We start from the raw sequence: 18902 nt of genomic DNA, 5'->3' as shown, positions 1-18902 counted from the left end.
GTGATTCAGGTAAAACGACTGAAAAATGGAAGAGGAGAAAGGATGCTATAATTCAGGTTTTTCTAATATTGTGGTTAGTATTTATAGCAGTGATTTGGGCCTCTGACTAGACAATATGCCTGTGAACTTTGAAATCAGCATGAAGACAGTTGAAGGAAAATGTAACACAGAATTAAAATTGCAGTTGAGAAGGATACAATTCAAGAATTAGTTATAGCAATATATTAGCTATCTGTTTCGATCAAAACTAATTTTTCTCTTTTGCTTTGTTCCTAGTAACGCTGCAAGTACTCTATAAGCTAAAAACAGCCAAAGTATTTGAAAAATCACGGAATAAAGATGACAGGCCAAACACAGATATAGTAGATGAAGATCCATATGCTATTCAGATCATCTCATGGTGTCCAGAAAGTAGAATGCTGTGCATAGCTGGAGTTTCTGCACATGTCATTATTTACAGGTTCAGCAAGCAGGAAGTGACAACGGAAGTCATTCCGGTGAAGTGTTTGGCCATTTTTTAACATTTTTTTTGCCATAATAAGACTGTTTTAGCAATTTACTGTATTTTTGTCTTTAATTATATTGGTGAAATGGGCAAAAACTAATTGACTCAAAATAAAGAGAGGTGGGTTTTTTGAGAGAAAGTAATTAATTATGAAATTCAGCAAAAGTAAATATTGCACACCGATATAATGGCTTTCAGTGACTTCCTAACTGAGAGTGTGTGCCAGCAGAATGATAATTAAATGGGTCCAGTATTTAATTTATTTCAATATTATGAAGCAAACTTTTAAAAACTGGGAAATATGTCTGACATTCAAATTCTAGCAATCTTCAGATATTCAGTCTGTAACAGTATGGCTGTATTTCTGAAAAATGTGTCTTTAAGTTGCATTGTTTATTAAACTGTTACCTTTTAAAAGAGGGGAAGGGTCTTAGATGTCACTGTTATCACTGCTATCTTCAGTTGCACTTCATTTATTCATGTTCAGTGTTTTGAAAGACTTTACTGATTTTTTTTTTTACTTTAATTAACAGATGCTGGAAGTACGTCTCCTATATGAAATAAATGATGTTGAAACTCCAGATGGTGAGCAGGTGCCACCTGTACCAACTCCAGGCACAGGTTCCAATCCTCAATCCATTATTCCCCAGTCTCATCCATCTACCAGTAGCAGTTCATCTGATGGACTTCGTGATAATGTCCCATGTTTAAAGTAAGTATATTCTGTTATATTTTCAGTGAGTATGAAATGGTGCAAGAATATGTGATTAGAGTATATGTACTTTGATATCATTACAGATCTAGCATTGCTGGTGAAAATGTTTTATTTTGTAGAGCTAAGTTTTCCAAGTATCTGAAAGTTGAGCTTTGCTTTACGAAAAAAAATATTGCAGTCTTAATTTTTTTAACTTCTTAAGCTGATCTAAAAGAAAACCAAAAAATTAAATCCTTGCATTTTAATTTGATTAATTAATTTGATTTAGGAAAATCTGGCATAGATGTTAATGTAGCTATAGAGATCATGCTTTAGAGCAAACAGTTTTTAATAGCTGTAGTTCAGTCACTTTGATATCTTCTCATCCTTGAAATGAATTGGAAAATTGATGTTTTGTGGCTCTCCTTAACTTAAGGCCATATCTGAACATGTTTAATCTGTTAATTTTGCAGAGCCTTAAGTTTTAGAAGTGAATCAAAAGTGAAAATTCTTACAGATAGCTAGCTGAGTGCTAACTCTTTAGGTTTATATTTCTTTTTGAAAATCCTCCAAGGGAACAACTTTGTGTTTTGGAAACAGAACTAAATGTCCCTTTGTCATGGATCTTCACTTTGCATGATACCTAGTAGTGCTCTCATTGTAGGTCTTTGACAAGTTTTTTTGGTCTTTTTAAATTGGGAGCTTTTTCTGCAAGCTTCTTTGTGTGAGCTTTTACCCATTTAGAGAAATCAGAATTTAAAAAGTCTATCTTTTTTTACTCTCCTACAAGAATGCATTATGTGATATCTGTGCCATCATTTCTTCCAACAGAATGTAAGAAATATGTAATATATACCTAGAGATATAAGTTAAGTATATACTTTGTTTTCTGAAGTTTAAGATCCCAAGTTGGATTTTAATTCTTTGAGTGTATCCATCCAGAAAACAATTAATTCTGATAGGGTTGCTTTATTTGGGTAAGAGTTTTGAAAATGTATTGATTGCACTGAGTTGGAGAGGTGTATTTCTGAATGAAACTCATCTAGGTAGAAAAATCAGAATTCTAAACTATTCTAGGCTAATATCTAAAATATTGTCCAACCTAAATATCCATCAGTGAGAATAAATGGGTAAAAGGAGAGGAATTCAGGAAACAGGAACTTTTCACGTAAAAAAATGCAAGACGTAATCCTTTCCATGGAAGTCTATTTGTCAGCATGCCAACAAAATCTTTACAGGAGTTTCATTCCCCAGTCCCAGGTTCATTGTATACACTTTGTCTACTATTACAATAATTTACTTGTTGTAAATTTGGTTTTGCCATATCATCAACTTTTTATTTGCATTTATCTCAATTTTGCAAATATCTCAATTTTTCTTTTCTTTCTCTTTTCATTTTGCTCATTCCATGTACACCTCTAACCCCCTTCTAAATTAGAGCTCTTTTGGAAACTCTGAAAAACATAGGTAACATCTTCCTTTTTAGACACTGACTGAACACCTGCCTCAATTCAAGGAAATGCAGCATAATAGCACTGTTATGCCTTGTTCTGAGGTTGGAAAAAATGAAACATTTGTGCTCGTTATTCAATTAATTTTCAATTAGGTAGTGAATCAAAAGAACTGAATTCCCAGTTTCAATGTGGCTTTTTCTTCTGGTTGCTTTTATTTGCTTTTGATCACAGTTTTTACAATTTTCCAACATTTTAAAGTCCGGCATGGTGTAGAATTTAATGAACTCTATCCCATAAGGAAAAAATGGACACAATGGAGACACCATGTTCTGTTTACTTTGCAGAGTTAAAAATTCTCCTCTCAAGCAGTCTCCAGGCTACCAAATTGAGCTCGTTATCCAGCTGGTGTGGGTGAGTGGAGAACCTCCTCAACAGATAACCAGCTTAGCTGTCAACTCAGCGTATGGCCTGTAAGTATATTCTACACAGCTCTTTCCGTCAAAGCAGTTTAAAACTATCCATTAAAATTGAGTCTCTGGGTGTGTTCACCCAAGCTGCACAGCAACATAGAGGTAATCAGTTTCTTGTGCTTCTGAGACAATTCCTTTTGGGTCATGGCAGATACCAATGATGCTGATAGCAGAAGCAAATCAGCATCATTTGTCCTCACCCGGCACTGTACAGCCAAGAGTAAGTCATTTAAGGCTCTGTGTCAGATAGGTTGGCAAGAATATTGACATTGGTCTGTCCTACTCAGCACCATGTTTTTACAAGAGAACAATTAATCAATAATGTGCTCTCAAATAGTAATTTATAAATAAGTGCAATCTAGGTTAATTCCTAAAAATTAGGAAGTATTAAATGCTGAACTGCAAAAGATATTTGTATGAAACATTACCAATGTTTAATTAGCATTGTCTTTGATTTCACTTCTCTTTTTCCAGAGTAGTTTTTGGAAACTGTAATGGTATTGCCATGGTTGATTATCTCCAGAAGACAGTGCTCTTGAATCTAGGCACTATTGAACTGTATGGCTCCAATGATCCCTATCGTAGGGAGCCACGATCTCCCCGAAAAACTCGGCAACCATCTGGAGGTGAGTAACCCGAACCATATTTCAAGCTCAGAAGAAAGGCACAATTGATCATCTTGTCTTAGTGTATGTTCACTGAATGCCAACATTCCTCACTGTGGTTTTCTTTCTTCTTGATCTGTTGCTAATGTCACTACTGCAGCTTTGTTAATTAATCCTTTCTTAAAAATTGTTGCTTAGTGGAATCTTCTGATGCTTCATACCGTTACTTATTTTTCAGGGTAATGTATATTTTAAGAAAAATATAAATTTACAATGGATTACAAGTTACAAGAATGTACACAGCATGAAGAAGTATCCTGATGTTTCTGATAAAGCTAGTACCCGTATTACATGCTTGTATAAATCCATTAATGTTTGCAAATAGCCTGAGTGTTTGCTGGGATCTTTTGGCTTCCTGTTTTAAAATTTGGCTAGAAATGTTCCTGATGAGCTAAATCATGTTATGTTGTTAATACTGTTATGTTATGCTTCAGAGGAAACCTTTGATTTAAATGAACAAAATAAACTTCTACATACAAGCTGGTAAAATAAATCCCTCTGGAGAAAAAAAAAAAGAAAAATATGCTGAAGATTGTTCTTTTTCAGCTAAAAAGCTAAAAAAAAGGAAAGTGACTTTACAATCAAAATGCAAAGCTTTTCGTAGCCAAAAGGAAAATGTATTATTTTAAAATTTTCTTTTCTCTGATGTGTCATGGGTACTCCTAAGTTATTTCAGAAAACAGCACAAGACATAATAAACTGTTCCAAAAAACCCTTCCTCATGATTGTTAATTTTTTTAAGAAATCCAGAATAAAGTCCTTCTAAGTTTTTCAGGTAGTATTTTATTCAAATTGAAATGGATGTTCTAGAAGGTATTTTAGTAAATGGATGGTTTGAAAGAGATCCAGTTAACACCAGTCAGCTTATTTCAACTGAGGAAACGGATCTAAAAATCATTCATATAGAGCAAAGCATACACAGTTGATATTCTGTCAGATAAAATATTTTCTTGTATGAAATAAACCTTGAGAGAAAGAAATAGCTTTACAATTTGACTGTGTTAATTTGTGCTGGTAGTACAGGGCTTAAAGGCTTAAATTCTGCCTCATGCCTATAGATTATAAATTGACTTTTGGAGCTTTAGACATCACTTGCCTTTGTTTCCTTAACTGTTCTTATTTCAATCCAATAAATTGGATCCACATAACTGTGTTTCAACTGTGTCTCTAAGATGTTTATGATGAAAGTGCTTTTTGCTCATTATTGTAGCTGTTATATGAAGTCATGTTTTTTTCATCTTAACTTCTGAGACTAACAATCTGCATGGCAATAGCATTTTAATAACCTGGTTGTACAAGTTACTTGGCTGGCTTTTCTGTCTCAAATGTACTGTTAGTGTCTCCGTCTTTCCTTTTCTCATTGCTTCATGAAGGTATGCTGACTGTGGCTTCTTGCATGTGCGGCCTTTCTAACTTATATTCAGAGTCTGTGAAAAAGCTTCGCACCTCTTATATAAGTAAGTCATCTCATGGCATTCAAATACTTTTTGAACATCTGAACTTGATTTTTTTTTGTGTGTTGCTCACTCACCATAATTATTTTTCACAGCCTTTTTTAAGTAATTGTTTTACTTAGAGAAACTGGTTTCAATCCATCCTGCATCCATTGTATTTCTTGTTTGTGGTATCTTTAGAAGAAATTTAAACGAAAAAAGCAACCATAATAGTCTCTGTATTTTGTGTTTTCAAATAAATAAGTCTCAAAATCAAAAAGAGAGTGTATCTCAGAATTTGCTAATGTTTATAGAGCCAAGATCTCACTCACAAATTTAGTGTTATTTTACTAGAAACTTTCCTTGCTTGGTTCCCTTTCTGGCAGAAAAAGCTTCAGAACTCCAGAGTTAGAGTATTAGTAGCAATGATAAGAATAAACATTGTGATTACAGAGAGATTCTTCTTTTAAAAGTGAAAAGTTACTTCGACAAAAATGTTGTTTATAGGGATTAAGAGTGGAAGTGTATGGGTACTGCACAGCCCTCTTCGGTTTCCAAGCAGTTTTGAAGTTCAGGTTTCCGTGTAAGGAAGGTAATTCATCAGAACCATGAATTACCTGAGAGAGTCTGACTTATACCATCCTTCACAACATCCAAGAATCTTGAGAATGTAAATCTTATTTTTTAAAAGCATAACATTGTTCCTTTTCTTAGGATGCCACTTTCTCCAGCCCTCAGGCAGAGGTAGGTAATCTCAGCCCTTTTTTTAATGAAGTAGAGTAGATTAAGCTACAGTAAAAATGGAGTTAAAAAGAAACAAACTGCAAAACAAACTTGAAATTGTGGTCCAAGTCTTAATTCTGCCATTTCCTTTCGCCCAAAAAGAAAGAAGAAATACATCTCAGAGGATAGTCTCAGTTGCCAAATACTGCTTTCTCTATAGTATTTCCTCCTCTACTGCCACGGTATGAAGGGAGCTAGGTATAAAAGAAATGCCTCTACCTTAAGATGATACAGAACTGAAAACCAGGATCTGGCACTGATTGATTATTGTTTTGGAAAAAAGAAAAAGATGGGTAGAAATCCTAAAGCTAGTAAATACTGTAAAGCTGAATTTACTTGGACTGTTTTATTTAGGAATAAGTTTAAACAAGTTTTGTACCCAAGAGTTAATTTCTGTAATGTATTCTGTAATTCTCTTTCTGCTTACCATCCTGACAGTATCTTGGTTAATTTTAAGACCTGAAAATAATTTCTTTAGTTATCATTTAACATTTCTCATTATTTGTAGTTCTTTCAGTGTATGTGTTGCCCAGACATCAGAATTTGCTTCAATAGTTTTCCACAAATAATGAGTTTGTTACATTTAAGCACTGCCCTTTGATTTATTTATAGGATTGGATCTATGTGATATAGTCAGAACACTTTTGGGTTTTGCATTCTCTCTTTCTTGGACATTTACTACCTGCATTTAGTGTGTTCAAAAATGCAAGGTGCTTATGCTTCCTTGGTTTTGGTTTGAAAGATGTGCCTTCATTGGATCTCTGTCTTGAAAACGTTTCTATTTTAATACTTTGATTTATTTTTTTTTCTATGAATAAGGTATTTTCAATGGCTGTACAACTAATAATCTCAGGGAGTACTAGTATTTAATATCTATATCTTCCTAGTGCTTTTCTATCTAATGTGGTTGGTTTAGAAAACTCATATTCATTGAGAAAACAACAGTGTAATTTAAAAAAAAAAAAAATCATGCTAGCTTACACATGCATTCAGGCAGCATGCAACAGAGCAGCATATTATTGCTATTGTACGTTCAACCACTTCCAAAAAAGGCAGGAAGGATTGGTCCTTCCTTGTTAAAAACCCTGATATTCTGTATGTTTCAGCATAAAATGCCAGTTCAATAGATCATCACCTGCCAACATACTTAGTATTTAGTAAATGGTATGTCCTTAATCAAACAGTTGAAAATTTACAAAGACATCTTTTAAAAAAATTCACAGAGTAAGAGTTACATATCTTCTAAAATATGAATGGAAATGCGCGATTTTTTTCCCTTCTCTTGTTTTGCAAGAATATGATGTATTTCTCTGTCATCTTATTTTTTCTACTCAGAAAAGAAATTCAGATTCCCGTCTTAAAGCAGCATCTATTTAGAGACAAGGCTCTCTACACTAGCTAGACTGTAAACTGTCATTTCAGGCTAGCTCTACAGATACAAGCTCCCAGTTGGGATCGTGTTTTGGAATTTATCAGTGATTCATACCAGGTATACTACTCACATGTTTTGGGTGGCAATTTATAGTTTGTGAAGCATGCAGTATATGTGTTTTGTTAAGGCCTGCCAGACAGTGTCATCAGGTGCTTGTCAAGGTTAAAAACAAAATCAATATTTACCTTCAGAATCTAATAGTCAGGGGGGAGGGTATAGAAAATCAGCTTTGACCATGTGCCCGAAGTAATGAAATGTGTAAGTAAAAGCTTTACAGTGTGATGAAAGCTATACATGATGGAGGCTTACACTGTTAGGTGACCTGTTAGGACCTTTGCTTGATATACTTTTTGCTAAATAAGACAGGAATCATTAAATCAGTACTCATAAAAAAATTAGACATGTCATAATATCATGATGAAACACCAAAACTTATATAGCTGTTATTTTTTCCTGCTTAGTTCCCTAAGTTCACAGAGAACATTAATCATAACTCTTTTTTTGCAAATTACTGTTGGTGAGAGTTACAAGATTTTATGTGACTTTTTGATTAGTGCAATGTAGTACAACTCTTTAAAAATTAGTATTTCTTAGTTCTACCAGAGGCAGTTTAGGTTTCTGGCAAAACTGAAGCAGTTCTTACATGCATGTGACTTTTTAGAAATTTTAAATTTACATCAAAAAGCTTTCTGACAGTAATCTATAAGTGATTCAAAAAGTGAGGTTGAGACAAGCTAGAAGAAAATACATGCCCAGAGCTCTTCTGGAGTTTCTTGATCATGTTCTTTTCCCCATCCCCCTTCATGAACTATTTGAATTTTAACTTAAATGTCATGAGACCAACATCAGCTGACTGACATCAGCCAAGGCCGAAATCAGAAAGTTTGACTGTTGGTCTTGGAAGGTTTTGTTTTTACCCTGTTTTTCAGGCTAACTGAAGTTTCAGGCCAACTGTAAAATTCTAACTTTTACATCATATCAAGTGAGTTTTAGTTGTAATTTTTAGTTTTGCTGTTTTCCAGTCGAGTTGTAGGTTCTTCTGAGATATGTCTGCTTAAAATTTGTGCAAAGAACTGACAAAAGTCTCATGAAACTTTATACATCAGTTAATTTCAGCTGTAATTCTTGGGAGTTTTTAATGCAGCATGGTAATGATGTCTTTAATGACATGATATGATTCTTGGAAATTTGGAGGAAATTTCAAATTTCTTTGCTTCTGGAGTATGCAGAGATAAACTAAAAGCTTATTAGAAGGTGCTATATTGGTGTTAGAGAACATTTTAGTTTTTTTAGTTCTGAAACAGGAACTCTTGGATCAATTTGCTTTTGTAATTCAAAGCAATTTTCATGGATGGTATAGACCTGAAACCAGAGAATTTTTCCAGGAGAGCTGTCTTGCTGCCAGTGCTTCTGTCAGGATACCTGGGGTTTTAAGATGAATAGCAAGAGGTTATCTTGCAAGTTTCTTCAGCTTGGTCATGGGCAGATCCTCCTAGTTCACAGCCTTAGATCATTCTTGTTATACTCTGCTTGGTTTAATTACTAATACAATCATGGCTAAAATTACTTACCATCTATTCCTGTTCCTTTTCTTTCCTAAGTAATAGCACTAATGGCTTTGGACAGATATTCAAGGTTTACATGCCATAATAATTACCATAATGCACACTAATTATTAATTAAGATGTATATTAATCAAATGATAAACTTGAGAGTTCCTACAAAGAATTCAGGTATACATTCTTGGCTAAAGACTATTGCTGTCAATTAATGAATTTTCATAGGAGAACTAGTATACAAAATTAAACTCTCCCTTTGAAGGTAAAGAATTAATCTTTATGGAAAAGAGGAAATTCTGTTCCTGAACTGCATGTATGAATTTCTTTGGTTTGGCTCCTGAAGAGGCAACTACTTCTAAGAGCACAGTATGGATTTATCCTCCCAGCACATCTATCATCTAAAACTTGTATTGCTTGTTGTGAAAGAAATTTCGAGATTTTTCAAAAATCTTTTTACACAATCCTGTCTAGTTCAAAATGTTTAGTTTCCCATGCCTGTTTAAAACTCTGGTGTAAAACCCTGATTATCCCATAGTGTTCATCGATGTACTGACAGATGTCTAAATAAATTCCACTTTTCTTTCTCCTGTGTAGTGGAAAGATACAGCTTCCACCTGGAATTTCATTCAACATTTTAGAATTTAAATTGGTTCCGGGACTGTTAAATGTAGGGTTAACAAAACCTTAAGGTTATTTGACAGTTCTAGTAATTGTGTTTTGGGGTTTAAGCTATACATGCGCTTAGTAATCTTAAAAAATACTTTTTTGGATAAATGGAACTGTTAATGTAACATATTTTCAAGGTGTTCCTTATTGATATGGTATTTCAAGAAAGTTTTCCCCTTTGAACTATTCTAGTTTAGTGTTTGGAAATCTCAAAGCTTTGATGGAGCAGGGCTGTTGTACTTTTGTTTTTTAACAGATATGTACAAATGTACTTGTGAATACTGTGTAGTGTACAGTTGTATAGACTGGCATTCCATGTGATACCTTTCTTGTCCTAGCTACTACCACTCAAACTTTTTGAGTATTGGAAATATTCGTGTGCATGCAAAAAACCCTTTAATTTTAACAAGTATCTCTTAGCTATTACTGTTCAGTATTACATGCTTGTTTTCCTTAGTATCACATCATGACATTTCTGTAGGAAAGCTTCATGATATAAACCTGAAGATGCATTAAAATACCAACCTTATATACAAGTTATATAAAATATCAACAAAAATGCACTTCTTTTGATTGTGGGCAGTCATGACAGAATTTTTTTGTCAAAAAGGAAAATAGAAAAATTTCTTGTATACTTTTAAGTTGTGCAATGGAATAGTATTTAGACCATTTTGAGGCAGCTTCTGTCTTTTGAATCTGATTGTGTATGATTAGGTTTTATTTCCTTCACTGGAATGAAAGGAATTAGCTTTCAGATGTTAACATATGTGACACCAATACGGAGATTTTCTGGAAAATGAAAGTAAAAGTAGTTTGAAAAAAGGCACTGTAGTTTCACACATCGTGTGTTTGTAATCTTCAAAACCTTCTTTTATATTATTTTCTTTTGCTATTACATTTTTAATATAACTCTGATTTTTTCAAAACAAATTATGTTTATACTTAATGTATATATGTAGCATGTAAATAATTAACTGTTCTGATAAGTCTGTCTAGCTGAAATTTGTTGAGAGAGTGTATTTTGCAAAGAAAACTTTAGTAGGAAGAAGTGACTCTACAGTTATTGTGGGTAATGTTAAAAAAAGTAATACATAACATATTCTATTGCAACTGGCTTGTTTGTCTCTAATAAGAAATGAAGTTCCTGACAGCAGTGCAAGTAAAAATAAAATGGGAACTGTATTTATAATACACTGGTTTTGTGTTTCAGCAGGTCTTTGTGATATAAATGAAGGTACAGTGGTGCCAGAAGACCGCTGCAAGTCACCCACATCAGGTAATCATAACTTTCCCTGATCTTCAGCTTCTTATTTTCCCAGAAGATGGCATGCCTTAACACTTACTAGTTAAATAATTATATAAAACCTGCTGTCCTCTCACAAGCTGTTGGAGCTGTTACAAATTTTGCCATGTTGCACAACTGCATTTTTAAAACAAGGCTGACTTAAGAGATGCAATAGGAACATGTCATAAAGATGATTAAAGAGAGATATAAGCTGAAATATTTATGCCTCAGGGAACATACTGCACAGTGGAATTTTGCAGCATTGACAAGAGATGCACAAATTCCTGTAATCATTCATGTGATTGTTTTGTATTCCTCAAAAGTGGTAGAGATGATTTCTGAACAAGTTTACTTCTGCTTCCTCATAAGTAGCAAATTACTATTTTTCTGTGGAATTAGAGGTCTACAGAAATCAGCATCCCAAAAAAGTAGAAGTTCCCTATTGAATACTCCTCTTACTGCACCCTTCTTAAAATTTTTGCTTTATGTGAATATTTTAAATGAAACTTTCAAGATTTATTATTTTAATATGGGCTACTTGAGGCTGTAACCATGTACATGCTTAATAATGCATGTCAATAATGTTGTTATAGTGATATATATATAATGTTATAATAATGTTAATAATGCATGTATTAGAGTGAATAGTTTTAGTAGTAGCAAAAAATTGTCACTTTATTTATTGCTCTGAGAACTTTTAAAGATGTCATCTTGTTTCATTCAAAACTACTCAAGGTTAAAGGACTCAACTGCACATAAAGTAGTATGTAGTGTAAAATTCTAATCAAGATGGGAGTCTAAAGATAGATTCTTTTTCCACTGTAGCTTCTATCTTTCAAATCCAAATTAAAATCATAACAAACCAAAACATTGTGTTTGTAGCTCTAGTAGAAATTTTAACATAAATTTTAATTTCCAGTTTGACAGTTGTCTTTTGATGTTCATTTTAAATTGTGCAAAACACTTCTCTAGATCAATCAATGTAATTTTCATTTTTGCAAGCTCTTTCTTAGAGAAAATTTGATTTATTTATAATTAAAGCAAAACCTGGCTGTGAATTTTAATTAAAAGTCTTACCTGAAGATGTGATTTCATGACAAATCTGTGTTGCTAAGTGTTGGCATGCTGAAGTCATCAACTTCACTATAGTTTGTAACAAAAGTACTGCTGAGAATTAAATGCATGTTTCCTATTTCATTTTTACATATTGAGACCAATGCCTGTAAACAATTTGCCATGCATTGCTGCAGTTGCAGTAATCCTTTCTCTGTCAAGGTTGAGCATAGTTACCAATTCACTGTGGTATTTGTATTTGACCCACTTAAAAAGTCTGGGCTAAATCTAGGTTCTGGTACACTGCTATAAAATATCTGCAATGAACAGCTAATGAATCATAACCTTTAATGTGTATCCTTTTCTCCCCCTGCTCCAGAATCACCAAAATGTCAGCCCAAACAACTCCTAACTTAAAACACTGTGTAGTTTAAATAAGATGGTTTCTTTCATAATTTGATGTTGAAGTAGAGTAAAACTCAGTTCACCACTTCTGCAAAAGTGCAATGAAGGCAAGTCCAAAGATGAAAGTTAAGGTTTATGGAAAACTCCTAAATTTAACAATTGGCTTCCCCTACCTTCCTCTCCTTCTTGTTTGAGTGCGAGCTGAAGAAGGTTAAAGAGTAATGTTTAAAGTACAAAAAATAGTGAATGGACAAAAAGATAGAGGGAGAACGTAACTGTTGCATTCTCCTGTAAAATGGAAACTTCTAGTAGTGAGGTTGGACTGTACCCTGCTTCCCTCAATTCTGCCCTCTGCTCTCAGTGAATGAGATGAAGCTTATGGTAGACTTCACAACTTTTCCTTTGGAAAAAATTTTGGATGCACCACCCTGGTATAGAAATAATTTGTTGATGTTTGTTTAGAGGGAAGAACTGCAATTCCTTAGGTTTGGTTTGAGTTTTGTATCTTTTCTGGGCAAAAGCATAAGACTGATAACAAGCTTGAAAGTGATGTTTAGCTTTCAGTGGTAAGAGAGGACCTTTTTGAGAAATTTCCTGCAGAGTGTTTTCAAGCTTGAGAAGGATGGAGGCTAAATTTAAGGAAACTTTTTGCAGTCTAGAGGCTTTCTAGTTTAGAGGAATATATGCAAACACAAAATGTTTGCAAGTTACTAGCTCTAAGATTAGAGGATGGGATGGGCAGTTTAATGCCTTATTGGCTTTCATTGTTACCATGTGATCTGTAGAAGAGACCAGTCACTGTTTGGACTGCAAGTTTGCACTGTTTGAAGTCTGCAATTGCTCAAATCTACCTTTCTATGTCCAAGTAAAGAGAAGTGGAAGGTAACTTCCACTAGACTTCCTCCAGTGGGTGATAATATAGATGAGTGAATTCTGAAAGGGACTACCTGCATATGGGGGTTGAGAGAGTATCCTACAGTTTTGGTAACACAGAACTATAGAACACTGTGAAAGTGCAGGAGGATTTATTTTACCTCCTGCTTTTTCTATAGATGTCAAGCAGTAATAGGACTAGACTCTGGGAGTGTTTATTTGACCTAAAACATTGTACAGCATTTAAACTGTCAAGTTTTTGTCTTCAGAAGTGCCAAAATGTTTGTATTCTATTCTGGTTTTACAATTCCACAATATAAAATCCAATTAAATTTTAACATTTTTAGATGAATTGTTTTAATTTTCTGGCAATGTTTTAATTTCATGACAACAGTAAGCCTTAAGTTGCGGTCTGTTACCACAATCAGTTTTTCGGGGTTGGGATACAGAAAAATCCAGGTGGCGGTATTGGCTCAGAGTTGTCCACAGAGTAGTTGAAGAACTGTGGTCCAACAGTGATTTACTGCATTGGAAAAAAAACCCAAAGAGTTTATAGAACTCGTGTTTATTGTTACAGCTGTGTTTTGTGAATCATAATTTAGGCTAATCTCTGTGTCTGGAGCAATGATTAGTAGAGCCATTTAGTTATTCAGCATAAACATTTGTTCAATGGGAGAATTATTTCTAGCAATAAACTCGCTGCAATGTGCAGCATTGTACCTTGCATTATAATTTCTGTGGCTAATTCCAATATGGCAGAACTCTGTCACGCCAAAGTAATTTGTACTTTGTAATATCTAGTACAGCTACAGAGAATACCAATATCAGTATTTTCTTTTCAGATTTTTTCTTTTCATATTTCAGATATTTTCTTTGTTATCTTCATTAAACTCTGAGCTCATATATAATTTTGTATAATATATGTATACATATATTGTATTATATATGTATATTTTATATGTACTAATATACATTGTTTTTTGTGTCAGAGATATATCCCCTTCATTCATGTCAAATGTATATCCATTTCATTCTGTCTCCACTTGTAGGTTCTGGTTCACCAAACAATTCTGATGATGAACAAAAAATGAATAATTTTATAGAAAAGGGTACAGTATTTTTCTTTTCTTTAGTCTTATTTTTTCTTTAGTTCACCTTTTGATACACTTTGATTTTTTTTTTTTTTATTAAAATATTATTTACAGTGAAGACCAAAAGCAGAAAGTTTTCCAAGATGGTAACCAATGACATAGGTAGGAACTAGAAAAATTCTACTCTTTCTAATCTAGTGCCTTACTCTATGCAGCACTAACCCAGCAGCAAAAAATAAAAGGCAGAAACCAGTCAAATTTCAATGCATTGTGTTATTAATTTTTTTCATTCTTTTTGCTAATTGGTAATTCTATGGGCTGCTTCTGTACTAAATACACTGGCCACAATAATTTTAAAAAATCAAGGAAATTGGTGTTTTAAATTCTCTGATTTTACAATTGCACTTCTCTGTTTTTCTGGATGGGTGAAATTCTAATACATAGTAAGAGTTCAGTCTATGCAAGTCACAACATGATTCCAATACTTTTGCAAAGGTGTGCTTGTTTTGGGAACATATGGCTGATACCATTTCTTTTTAATATTTTGTACTCATAGCCATATGGTCAGTTTTTTATATGGCTGTGGTCAAGAAATAGGTACTATTATGGTTTCATTTATTCATTTGGAAGAGGACTGGCTTTGTATGTATGTTTTGTTCCAGAACTCTCTTTACTTTTCTGCATCCAACAGTGACACAATACCCTACCAGCTCTAGACTTGTGTCTTAATTTGGCAACAAAATTGCCTTGGGAGATGTTGTATGCAGGTAGATTGAACCCTTTCACTGCTGGAATGGAAATAACTTTGCTTCTGACAACTGGCTCATTAAATAAATGAAAGCACGAGGCTGTATGATTTAGCTTTGGGAAAGGCACTCTTCTTCCTTAACTGGGATATGGTTTCTTTCATTGCAGAACCACTTTGCTAATGTTCATTTGTTTTCATTTAGCAAATTAATATATCATTGTAGAATAATTTCATTTTATCTCTTCAGTCAGTTTAGGTTGAAATTATATAGTAAAATTAATTGCTAAGCTACTATTTCACAGGTTGTGTGGAAGCATAGTTTGAGATTAGGGAGGAAGAGATTTCTTTTCCTGAAGTCTCCCTTTGTTTTTTCTTTTTGGCAATGTAAGTTTTATCCTAAAATATGAATCCCTTTCATCATTATTTAGTATTTGAGACGAATAATATTTCAGAATTCAGGGAGACAAACAGGAGTATGACAAAGTTATCCTTGAAATTTGAGGTATGGAATGAGAAAGTACTGTACAAAGGACATATTTTTGCTCTGTGTTGAGATCTTCTTGCAGTGACATCAGAAAAGGTAGGGAAAACGAATTTTGTGCAGCAAAAGTCTGAATGTAAGTCAAGAAAGCAAATGGCTGTCAATAATACATTATGTGAATTCATCTGTAATTAAAAAGAAATTGCTGTCTTTTACACAAGCATTAATATGTTCCCCTAAGGGAAATTCAAGGTAACTAGAACCTAATGTTCAGGTTGAGAAAAACATGAAAAAAACAACACCTAATCTTGTGCATGTTATATCAATGTCCATTGAGGTAATGGTTCCCTTTTGTCTCTTTTGAACATAAGACACACTGTCTTGTGCAATACACATGGAAAATTTGACTAACTGTGACCTGTTTGGGTTTTTTTCCACTTCTTTTCAAAGAGTTACATTAGAGTATTAATAAAATATGCTAATGAGATTCTATAGAGCCATTCACATCTGTTTCAGCTGGAAGCCTTTCAACTGAAAGTATTAGCAATGTTTTTCACAGCTAAAAAAAGCAAAACATTTATTTATAAGCAATGCATTCTTCAGGGTGTAAGTTATACTGTGATTTCCGTAATTTGCACAGTTTATTGGAAGCTTAAAGATAATTATTTATTTTGCATTTTCCTAGTTTTGAGTGGTTTGCTGTGCACTGAATGTGGTTGTTTCACTACCATGTTTTCTATAGCTTATCTGGCATGCTTATTCTAGCTCTTTCTGAACTTACATTTTAAGCTCTTTCATGTAAATAAAACACCTTTTCTGTGGTAATAGTTGCATGTTTTTGCTTTTCATTGTTTCAAACTGAATTGACAACCAAATGTGCATGGACAATGAGTTTTGTAAAATATGTCATTGTCATTAACATCACCATGTTGTATGAAACAAATTGTTTGCCATAACTGTGTCCTCAGGGATGAATTTGATGTCTTCGATGTGTATGGCATGGTCATAGCTCTCTGCGCTGGCACACAGAGCAATCCGTTCAAGTGCTTTCCGTTCTTTGTCAATGTGTGAAATACAACCTGCTAAATGAGGTGCAAAACAGAGTTAAAATCATTTACATTGGAAACTTCTGTTGCTGTTAATATCACTCCTGTGTTTGTCACATGGGAACAGGGAGCAAGGGAATACTGCTAGCAGTGTGAAGTAATTTTATTGCAGTGGTAGGGCTGCAAGGGGGTAACATCACACACGCAGTTATAAACGTGAAGCCATTGTCAACTTACTACTTTATTGCAACTGATGTAGAGCATTGTCATTCCTACAGATTTCTGTAATTAGTGATAGTAACAAACACGGTTTCTATGATTGGATCAAAAAAACATGTAAAACTGAAACAATAGCCCAAGTAAAGCAATATGCAAATGCTTCATGCATCACCATTTTGATCAGTTGGTCTGGTTTGTTGTTTTCTTCTAAATACTCAACTGAGAATGCTCTGTGCTAAGGAATGGGTACTAAATCAAGTTAAAGACCTGTTGTGAATGTCTTGGTTTTGGGTCATGTTTCCCTCTTATTTGCATCAAAGATGAACCTTGATAAAGTTACGCTTTATCTTGGAGATACTGGATACTTGATTTAAATTAAAATTTCTAGAAATTTTGCAAAGTGCTGTGGCCATTATTGAATCCAGCCCATTCTCTTACAAATGTCACATATTTGAAGGTGTAAACAATATTCTGTGAAGTAATATGCAGAGGTTTACTAAATGTAGATGAATTTACAGAAAGAAGAATTGGTAAGAAAGTTTATTTTCTGAGGCTGTGTCATTTTTATAGGAAGACATTGGGATCCAGCTTCAGAGGAAGCAAAATCTACAGCTGTTTTACTCATAATTTGGTTAGTTAAGTATTTGGCATGAAGAGATGCAGACGATTAAATATTATAGCTACAAATTGTCTTGGAAGTTAAGATGTAATAACCATATCTGGAAAAACCTTTAGTAAAGGTGCCTGCAAAATATGGCAGATTTTACAAACTTTGTAACTGTTCTAATAGCCTACATGTCAAACACTTCTCAGGAAAATTGGTCTTATTTATTTCCTGCACTTTATAAATTTAAAAATAATGGCAAACAGTATTATTAGACAGACTTAAGCAGTGAAGATTTCATTCCAAAGTTTTATAATCCCCACTGTTAGTACTGACAGAGGTTTCTCACATTTCTTACATTAAAAGTGCATACCTAAACTTTTCAAACATTGCTATAATAATTGACCATTAATGCTGTTTTCATCAAACCAAATTTTAAGATGTTCATAAAAAGTTCTTATTTTCCCTAATACCAAAGACAATGTGTTCTTTCAATGTGTTTTTAATACTTTGATTGATTTTTGGATGTATCCAACTATATGTTTTCTTACAGTTTCCTGTAAAATGGTTTTATTATTCTCATATGATTTTTAGAGATTTCAACATTTGCTAATTGGTAATGTAAATATTTCACTTTATGAAGTTGTCAAATATAGAGTAATTTAGGAGGTTTGGTATCTCTAACAAATTCTAAGCTGCTTAGTTATTTCTCATGTGATGTTACATGAAATAGGCTTCATAAGCTGTTCTCTTGCTTGTCAAAGCTCCAAGACACATGATCCTTTATAATCTTTAGAATTTTATTTTAAAATAAAAGGAATGGAGGAAAAAATCACTGTATTGCTTTCAAACTAATGCACTATACATTTTAAAGTATCAGCTCAGGATAACCAACTGTAAATTAATTGTAACTGTTACTTCTAAGCCACAGCTTGCTATTGAGAAGCCTTCTCATGCTTCAGGTTTTCTTCATTGAATTGAAAGGCATTCCTTCTACACTGACATATAACATGTTATGGAAAGGCAACCTTTCATATTTTAGCACCTACCTTCCCAAGCCTGACCTGTGAGAAATCTCCAAGAACCCTTGGGTTTGGACAGTTCTCTGATACAATCCCTAATTATACATATTGACAGAACATGCATGTACACCTGTGTATTACTCTTGATTTTCTAATTTAGAGAAATATTAAATGTAGGTCTAAACCCAGGCAAAACAGTCACTGTTGCCTTGAGCAGCAGTGTGCCAGGAGGAGAACAACAGCTCCCTGATCTCTGTGTCATTGTCTCGTACCAGTCTGGGCTGTAAATGCTGCAGCAACCACCACCCCCAAGAGAGATATTGAACTGTGGTATGACAGCTACTATTTGAAGTCAGCAGGAGCAGTCAGCATCACCTCTGCCCTGTTGTACAGCTGGAGTGAAAAGCCTGACAC

At 33.9% G+C, this 18902-nt stretch overlaps 1 protein-coding gene across 8 annotated transcripts in view; it reads left to right on the top strand.

The window, feature by feature from the left end:
* The window catches only part of STXBP5 (syntaxin binding protein 5), a 100277-nt gene that overhangs the window by 65291 nt on the left and 16084 nt on the right, over positions 1–18902 (top strand). For 2 of the 8 annotated variants that reach the window (XM_014263550.2, XM_005518497.3), the window contains exons 15-21: positions 277–497; positions 1039–1217; positions 2998–3123; positions 3598–3749; positions 10872–10937; positions 14327–14386; positions 14483–14530. In XM_014263550.2, the coding sequence (XP_014119025.1) occupies positions 277–497; positions 1039–1217; positions 2998–3123; positions 3598–3749; positions 10872–10937; positions 14327–14386; positions 14483–14530 (852 nt within the window). The remainder of the gene's footprint in view (positions 1–276; positions 498–1038; positions 1218–2997; positions 3124–3597; positions 3750–10871; positions 10938–14326; positions 14387–14482; positions 14531–18902) is intronic. The other 6 variants (XM_088052467.1, XM_005518500.3, XM_014263551.2 and 3 more) reach the window with 4 other exon arrangements.

This window comes from Pseudopodoces humilis, chromosome 3, assembly GCF_049639895.1.
Source record: "Pseudopodoces humilis isolate 2021_Gansu_Grassland_sample_001 chromosome 3, ASM4963989v1, whole genome shotgun sequence".
Lineage (NCBI taxonomy): Eukaryota > Metazoa > Chordata > Aves > Passeriformes > Paridae > Pseudopodoces > Pseudopodoces humilis.
This window is presented reverse-complemented; position numbering and strand designations above follow the sequence as displayed.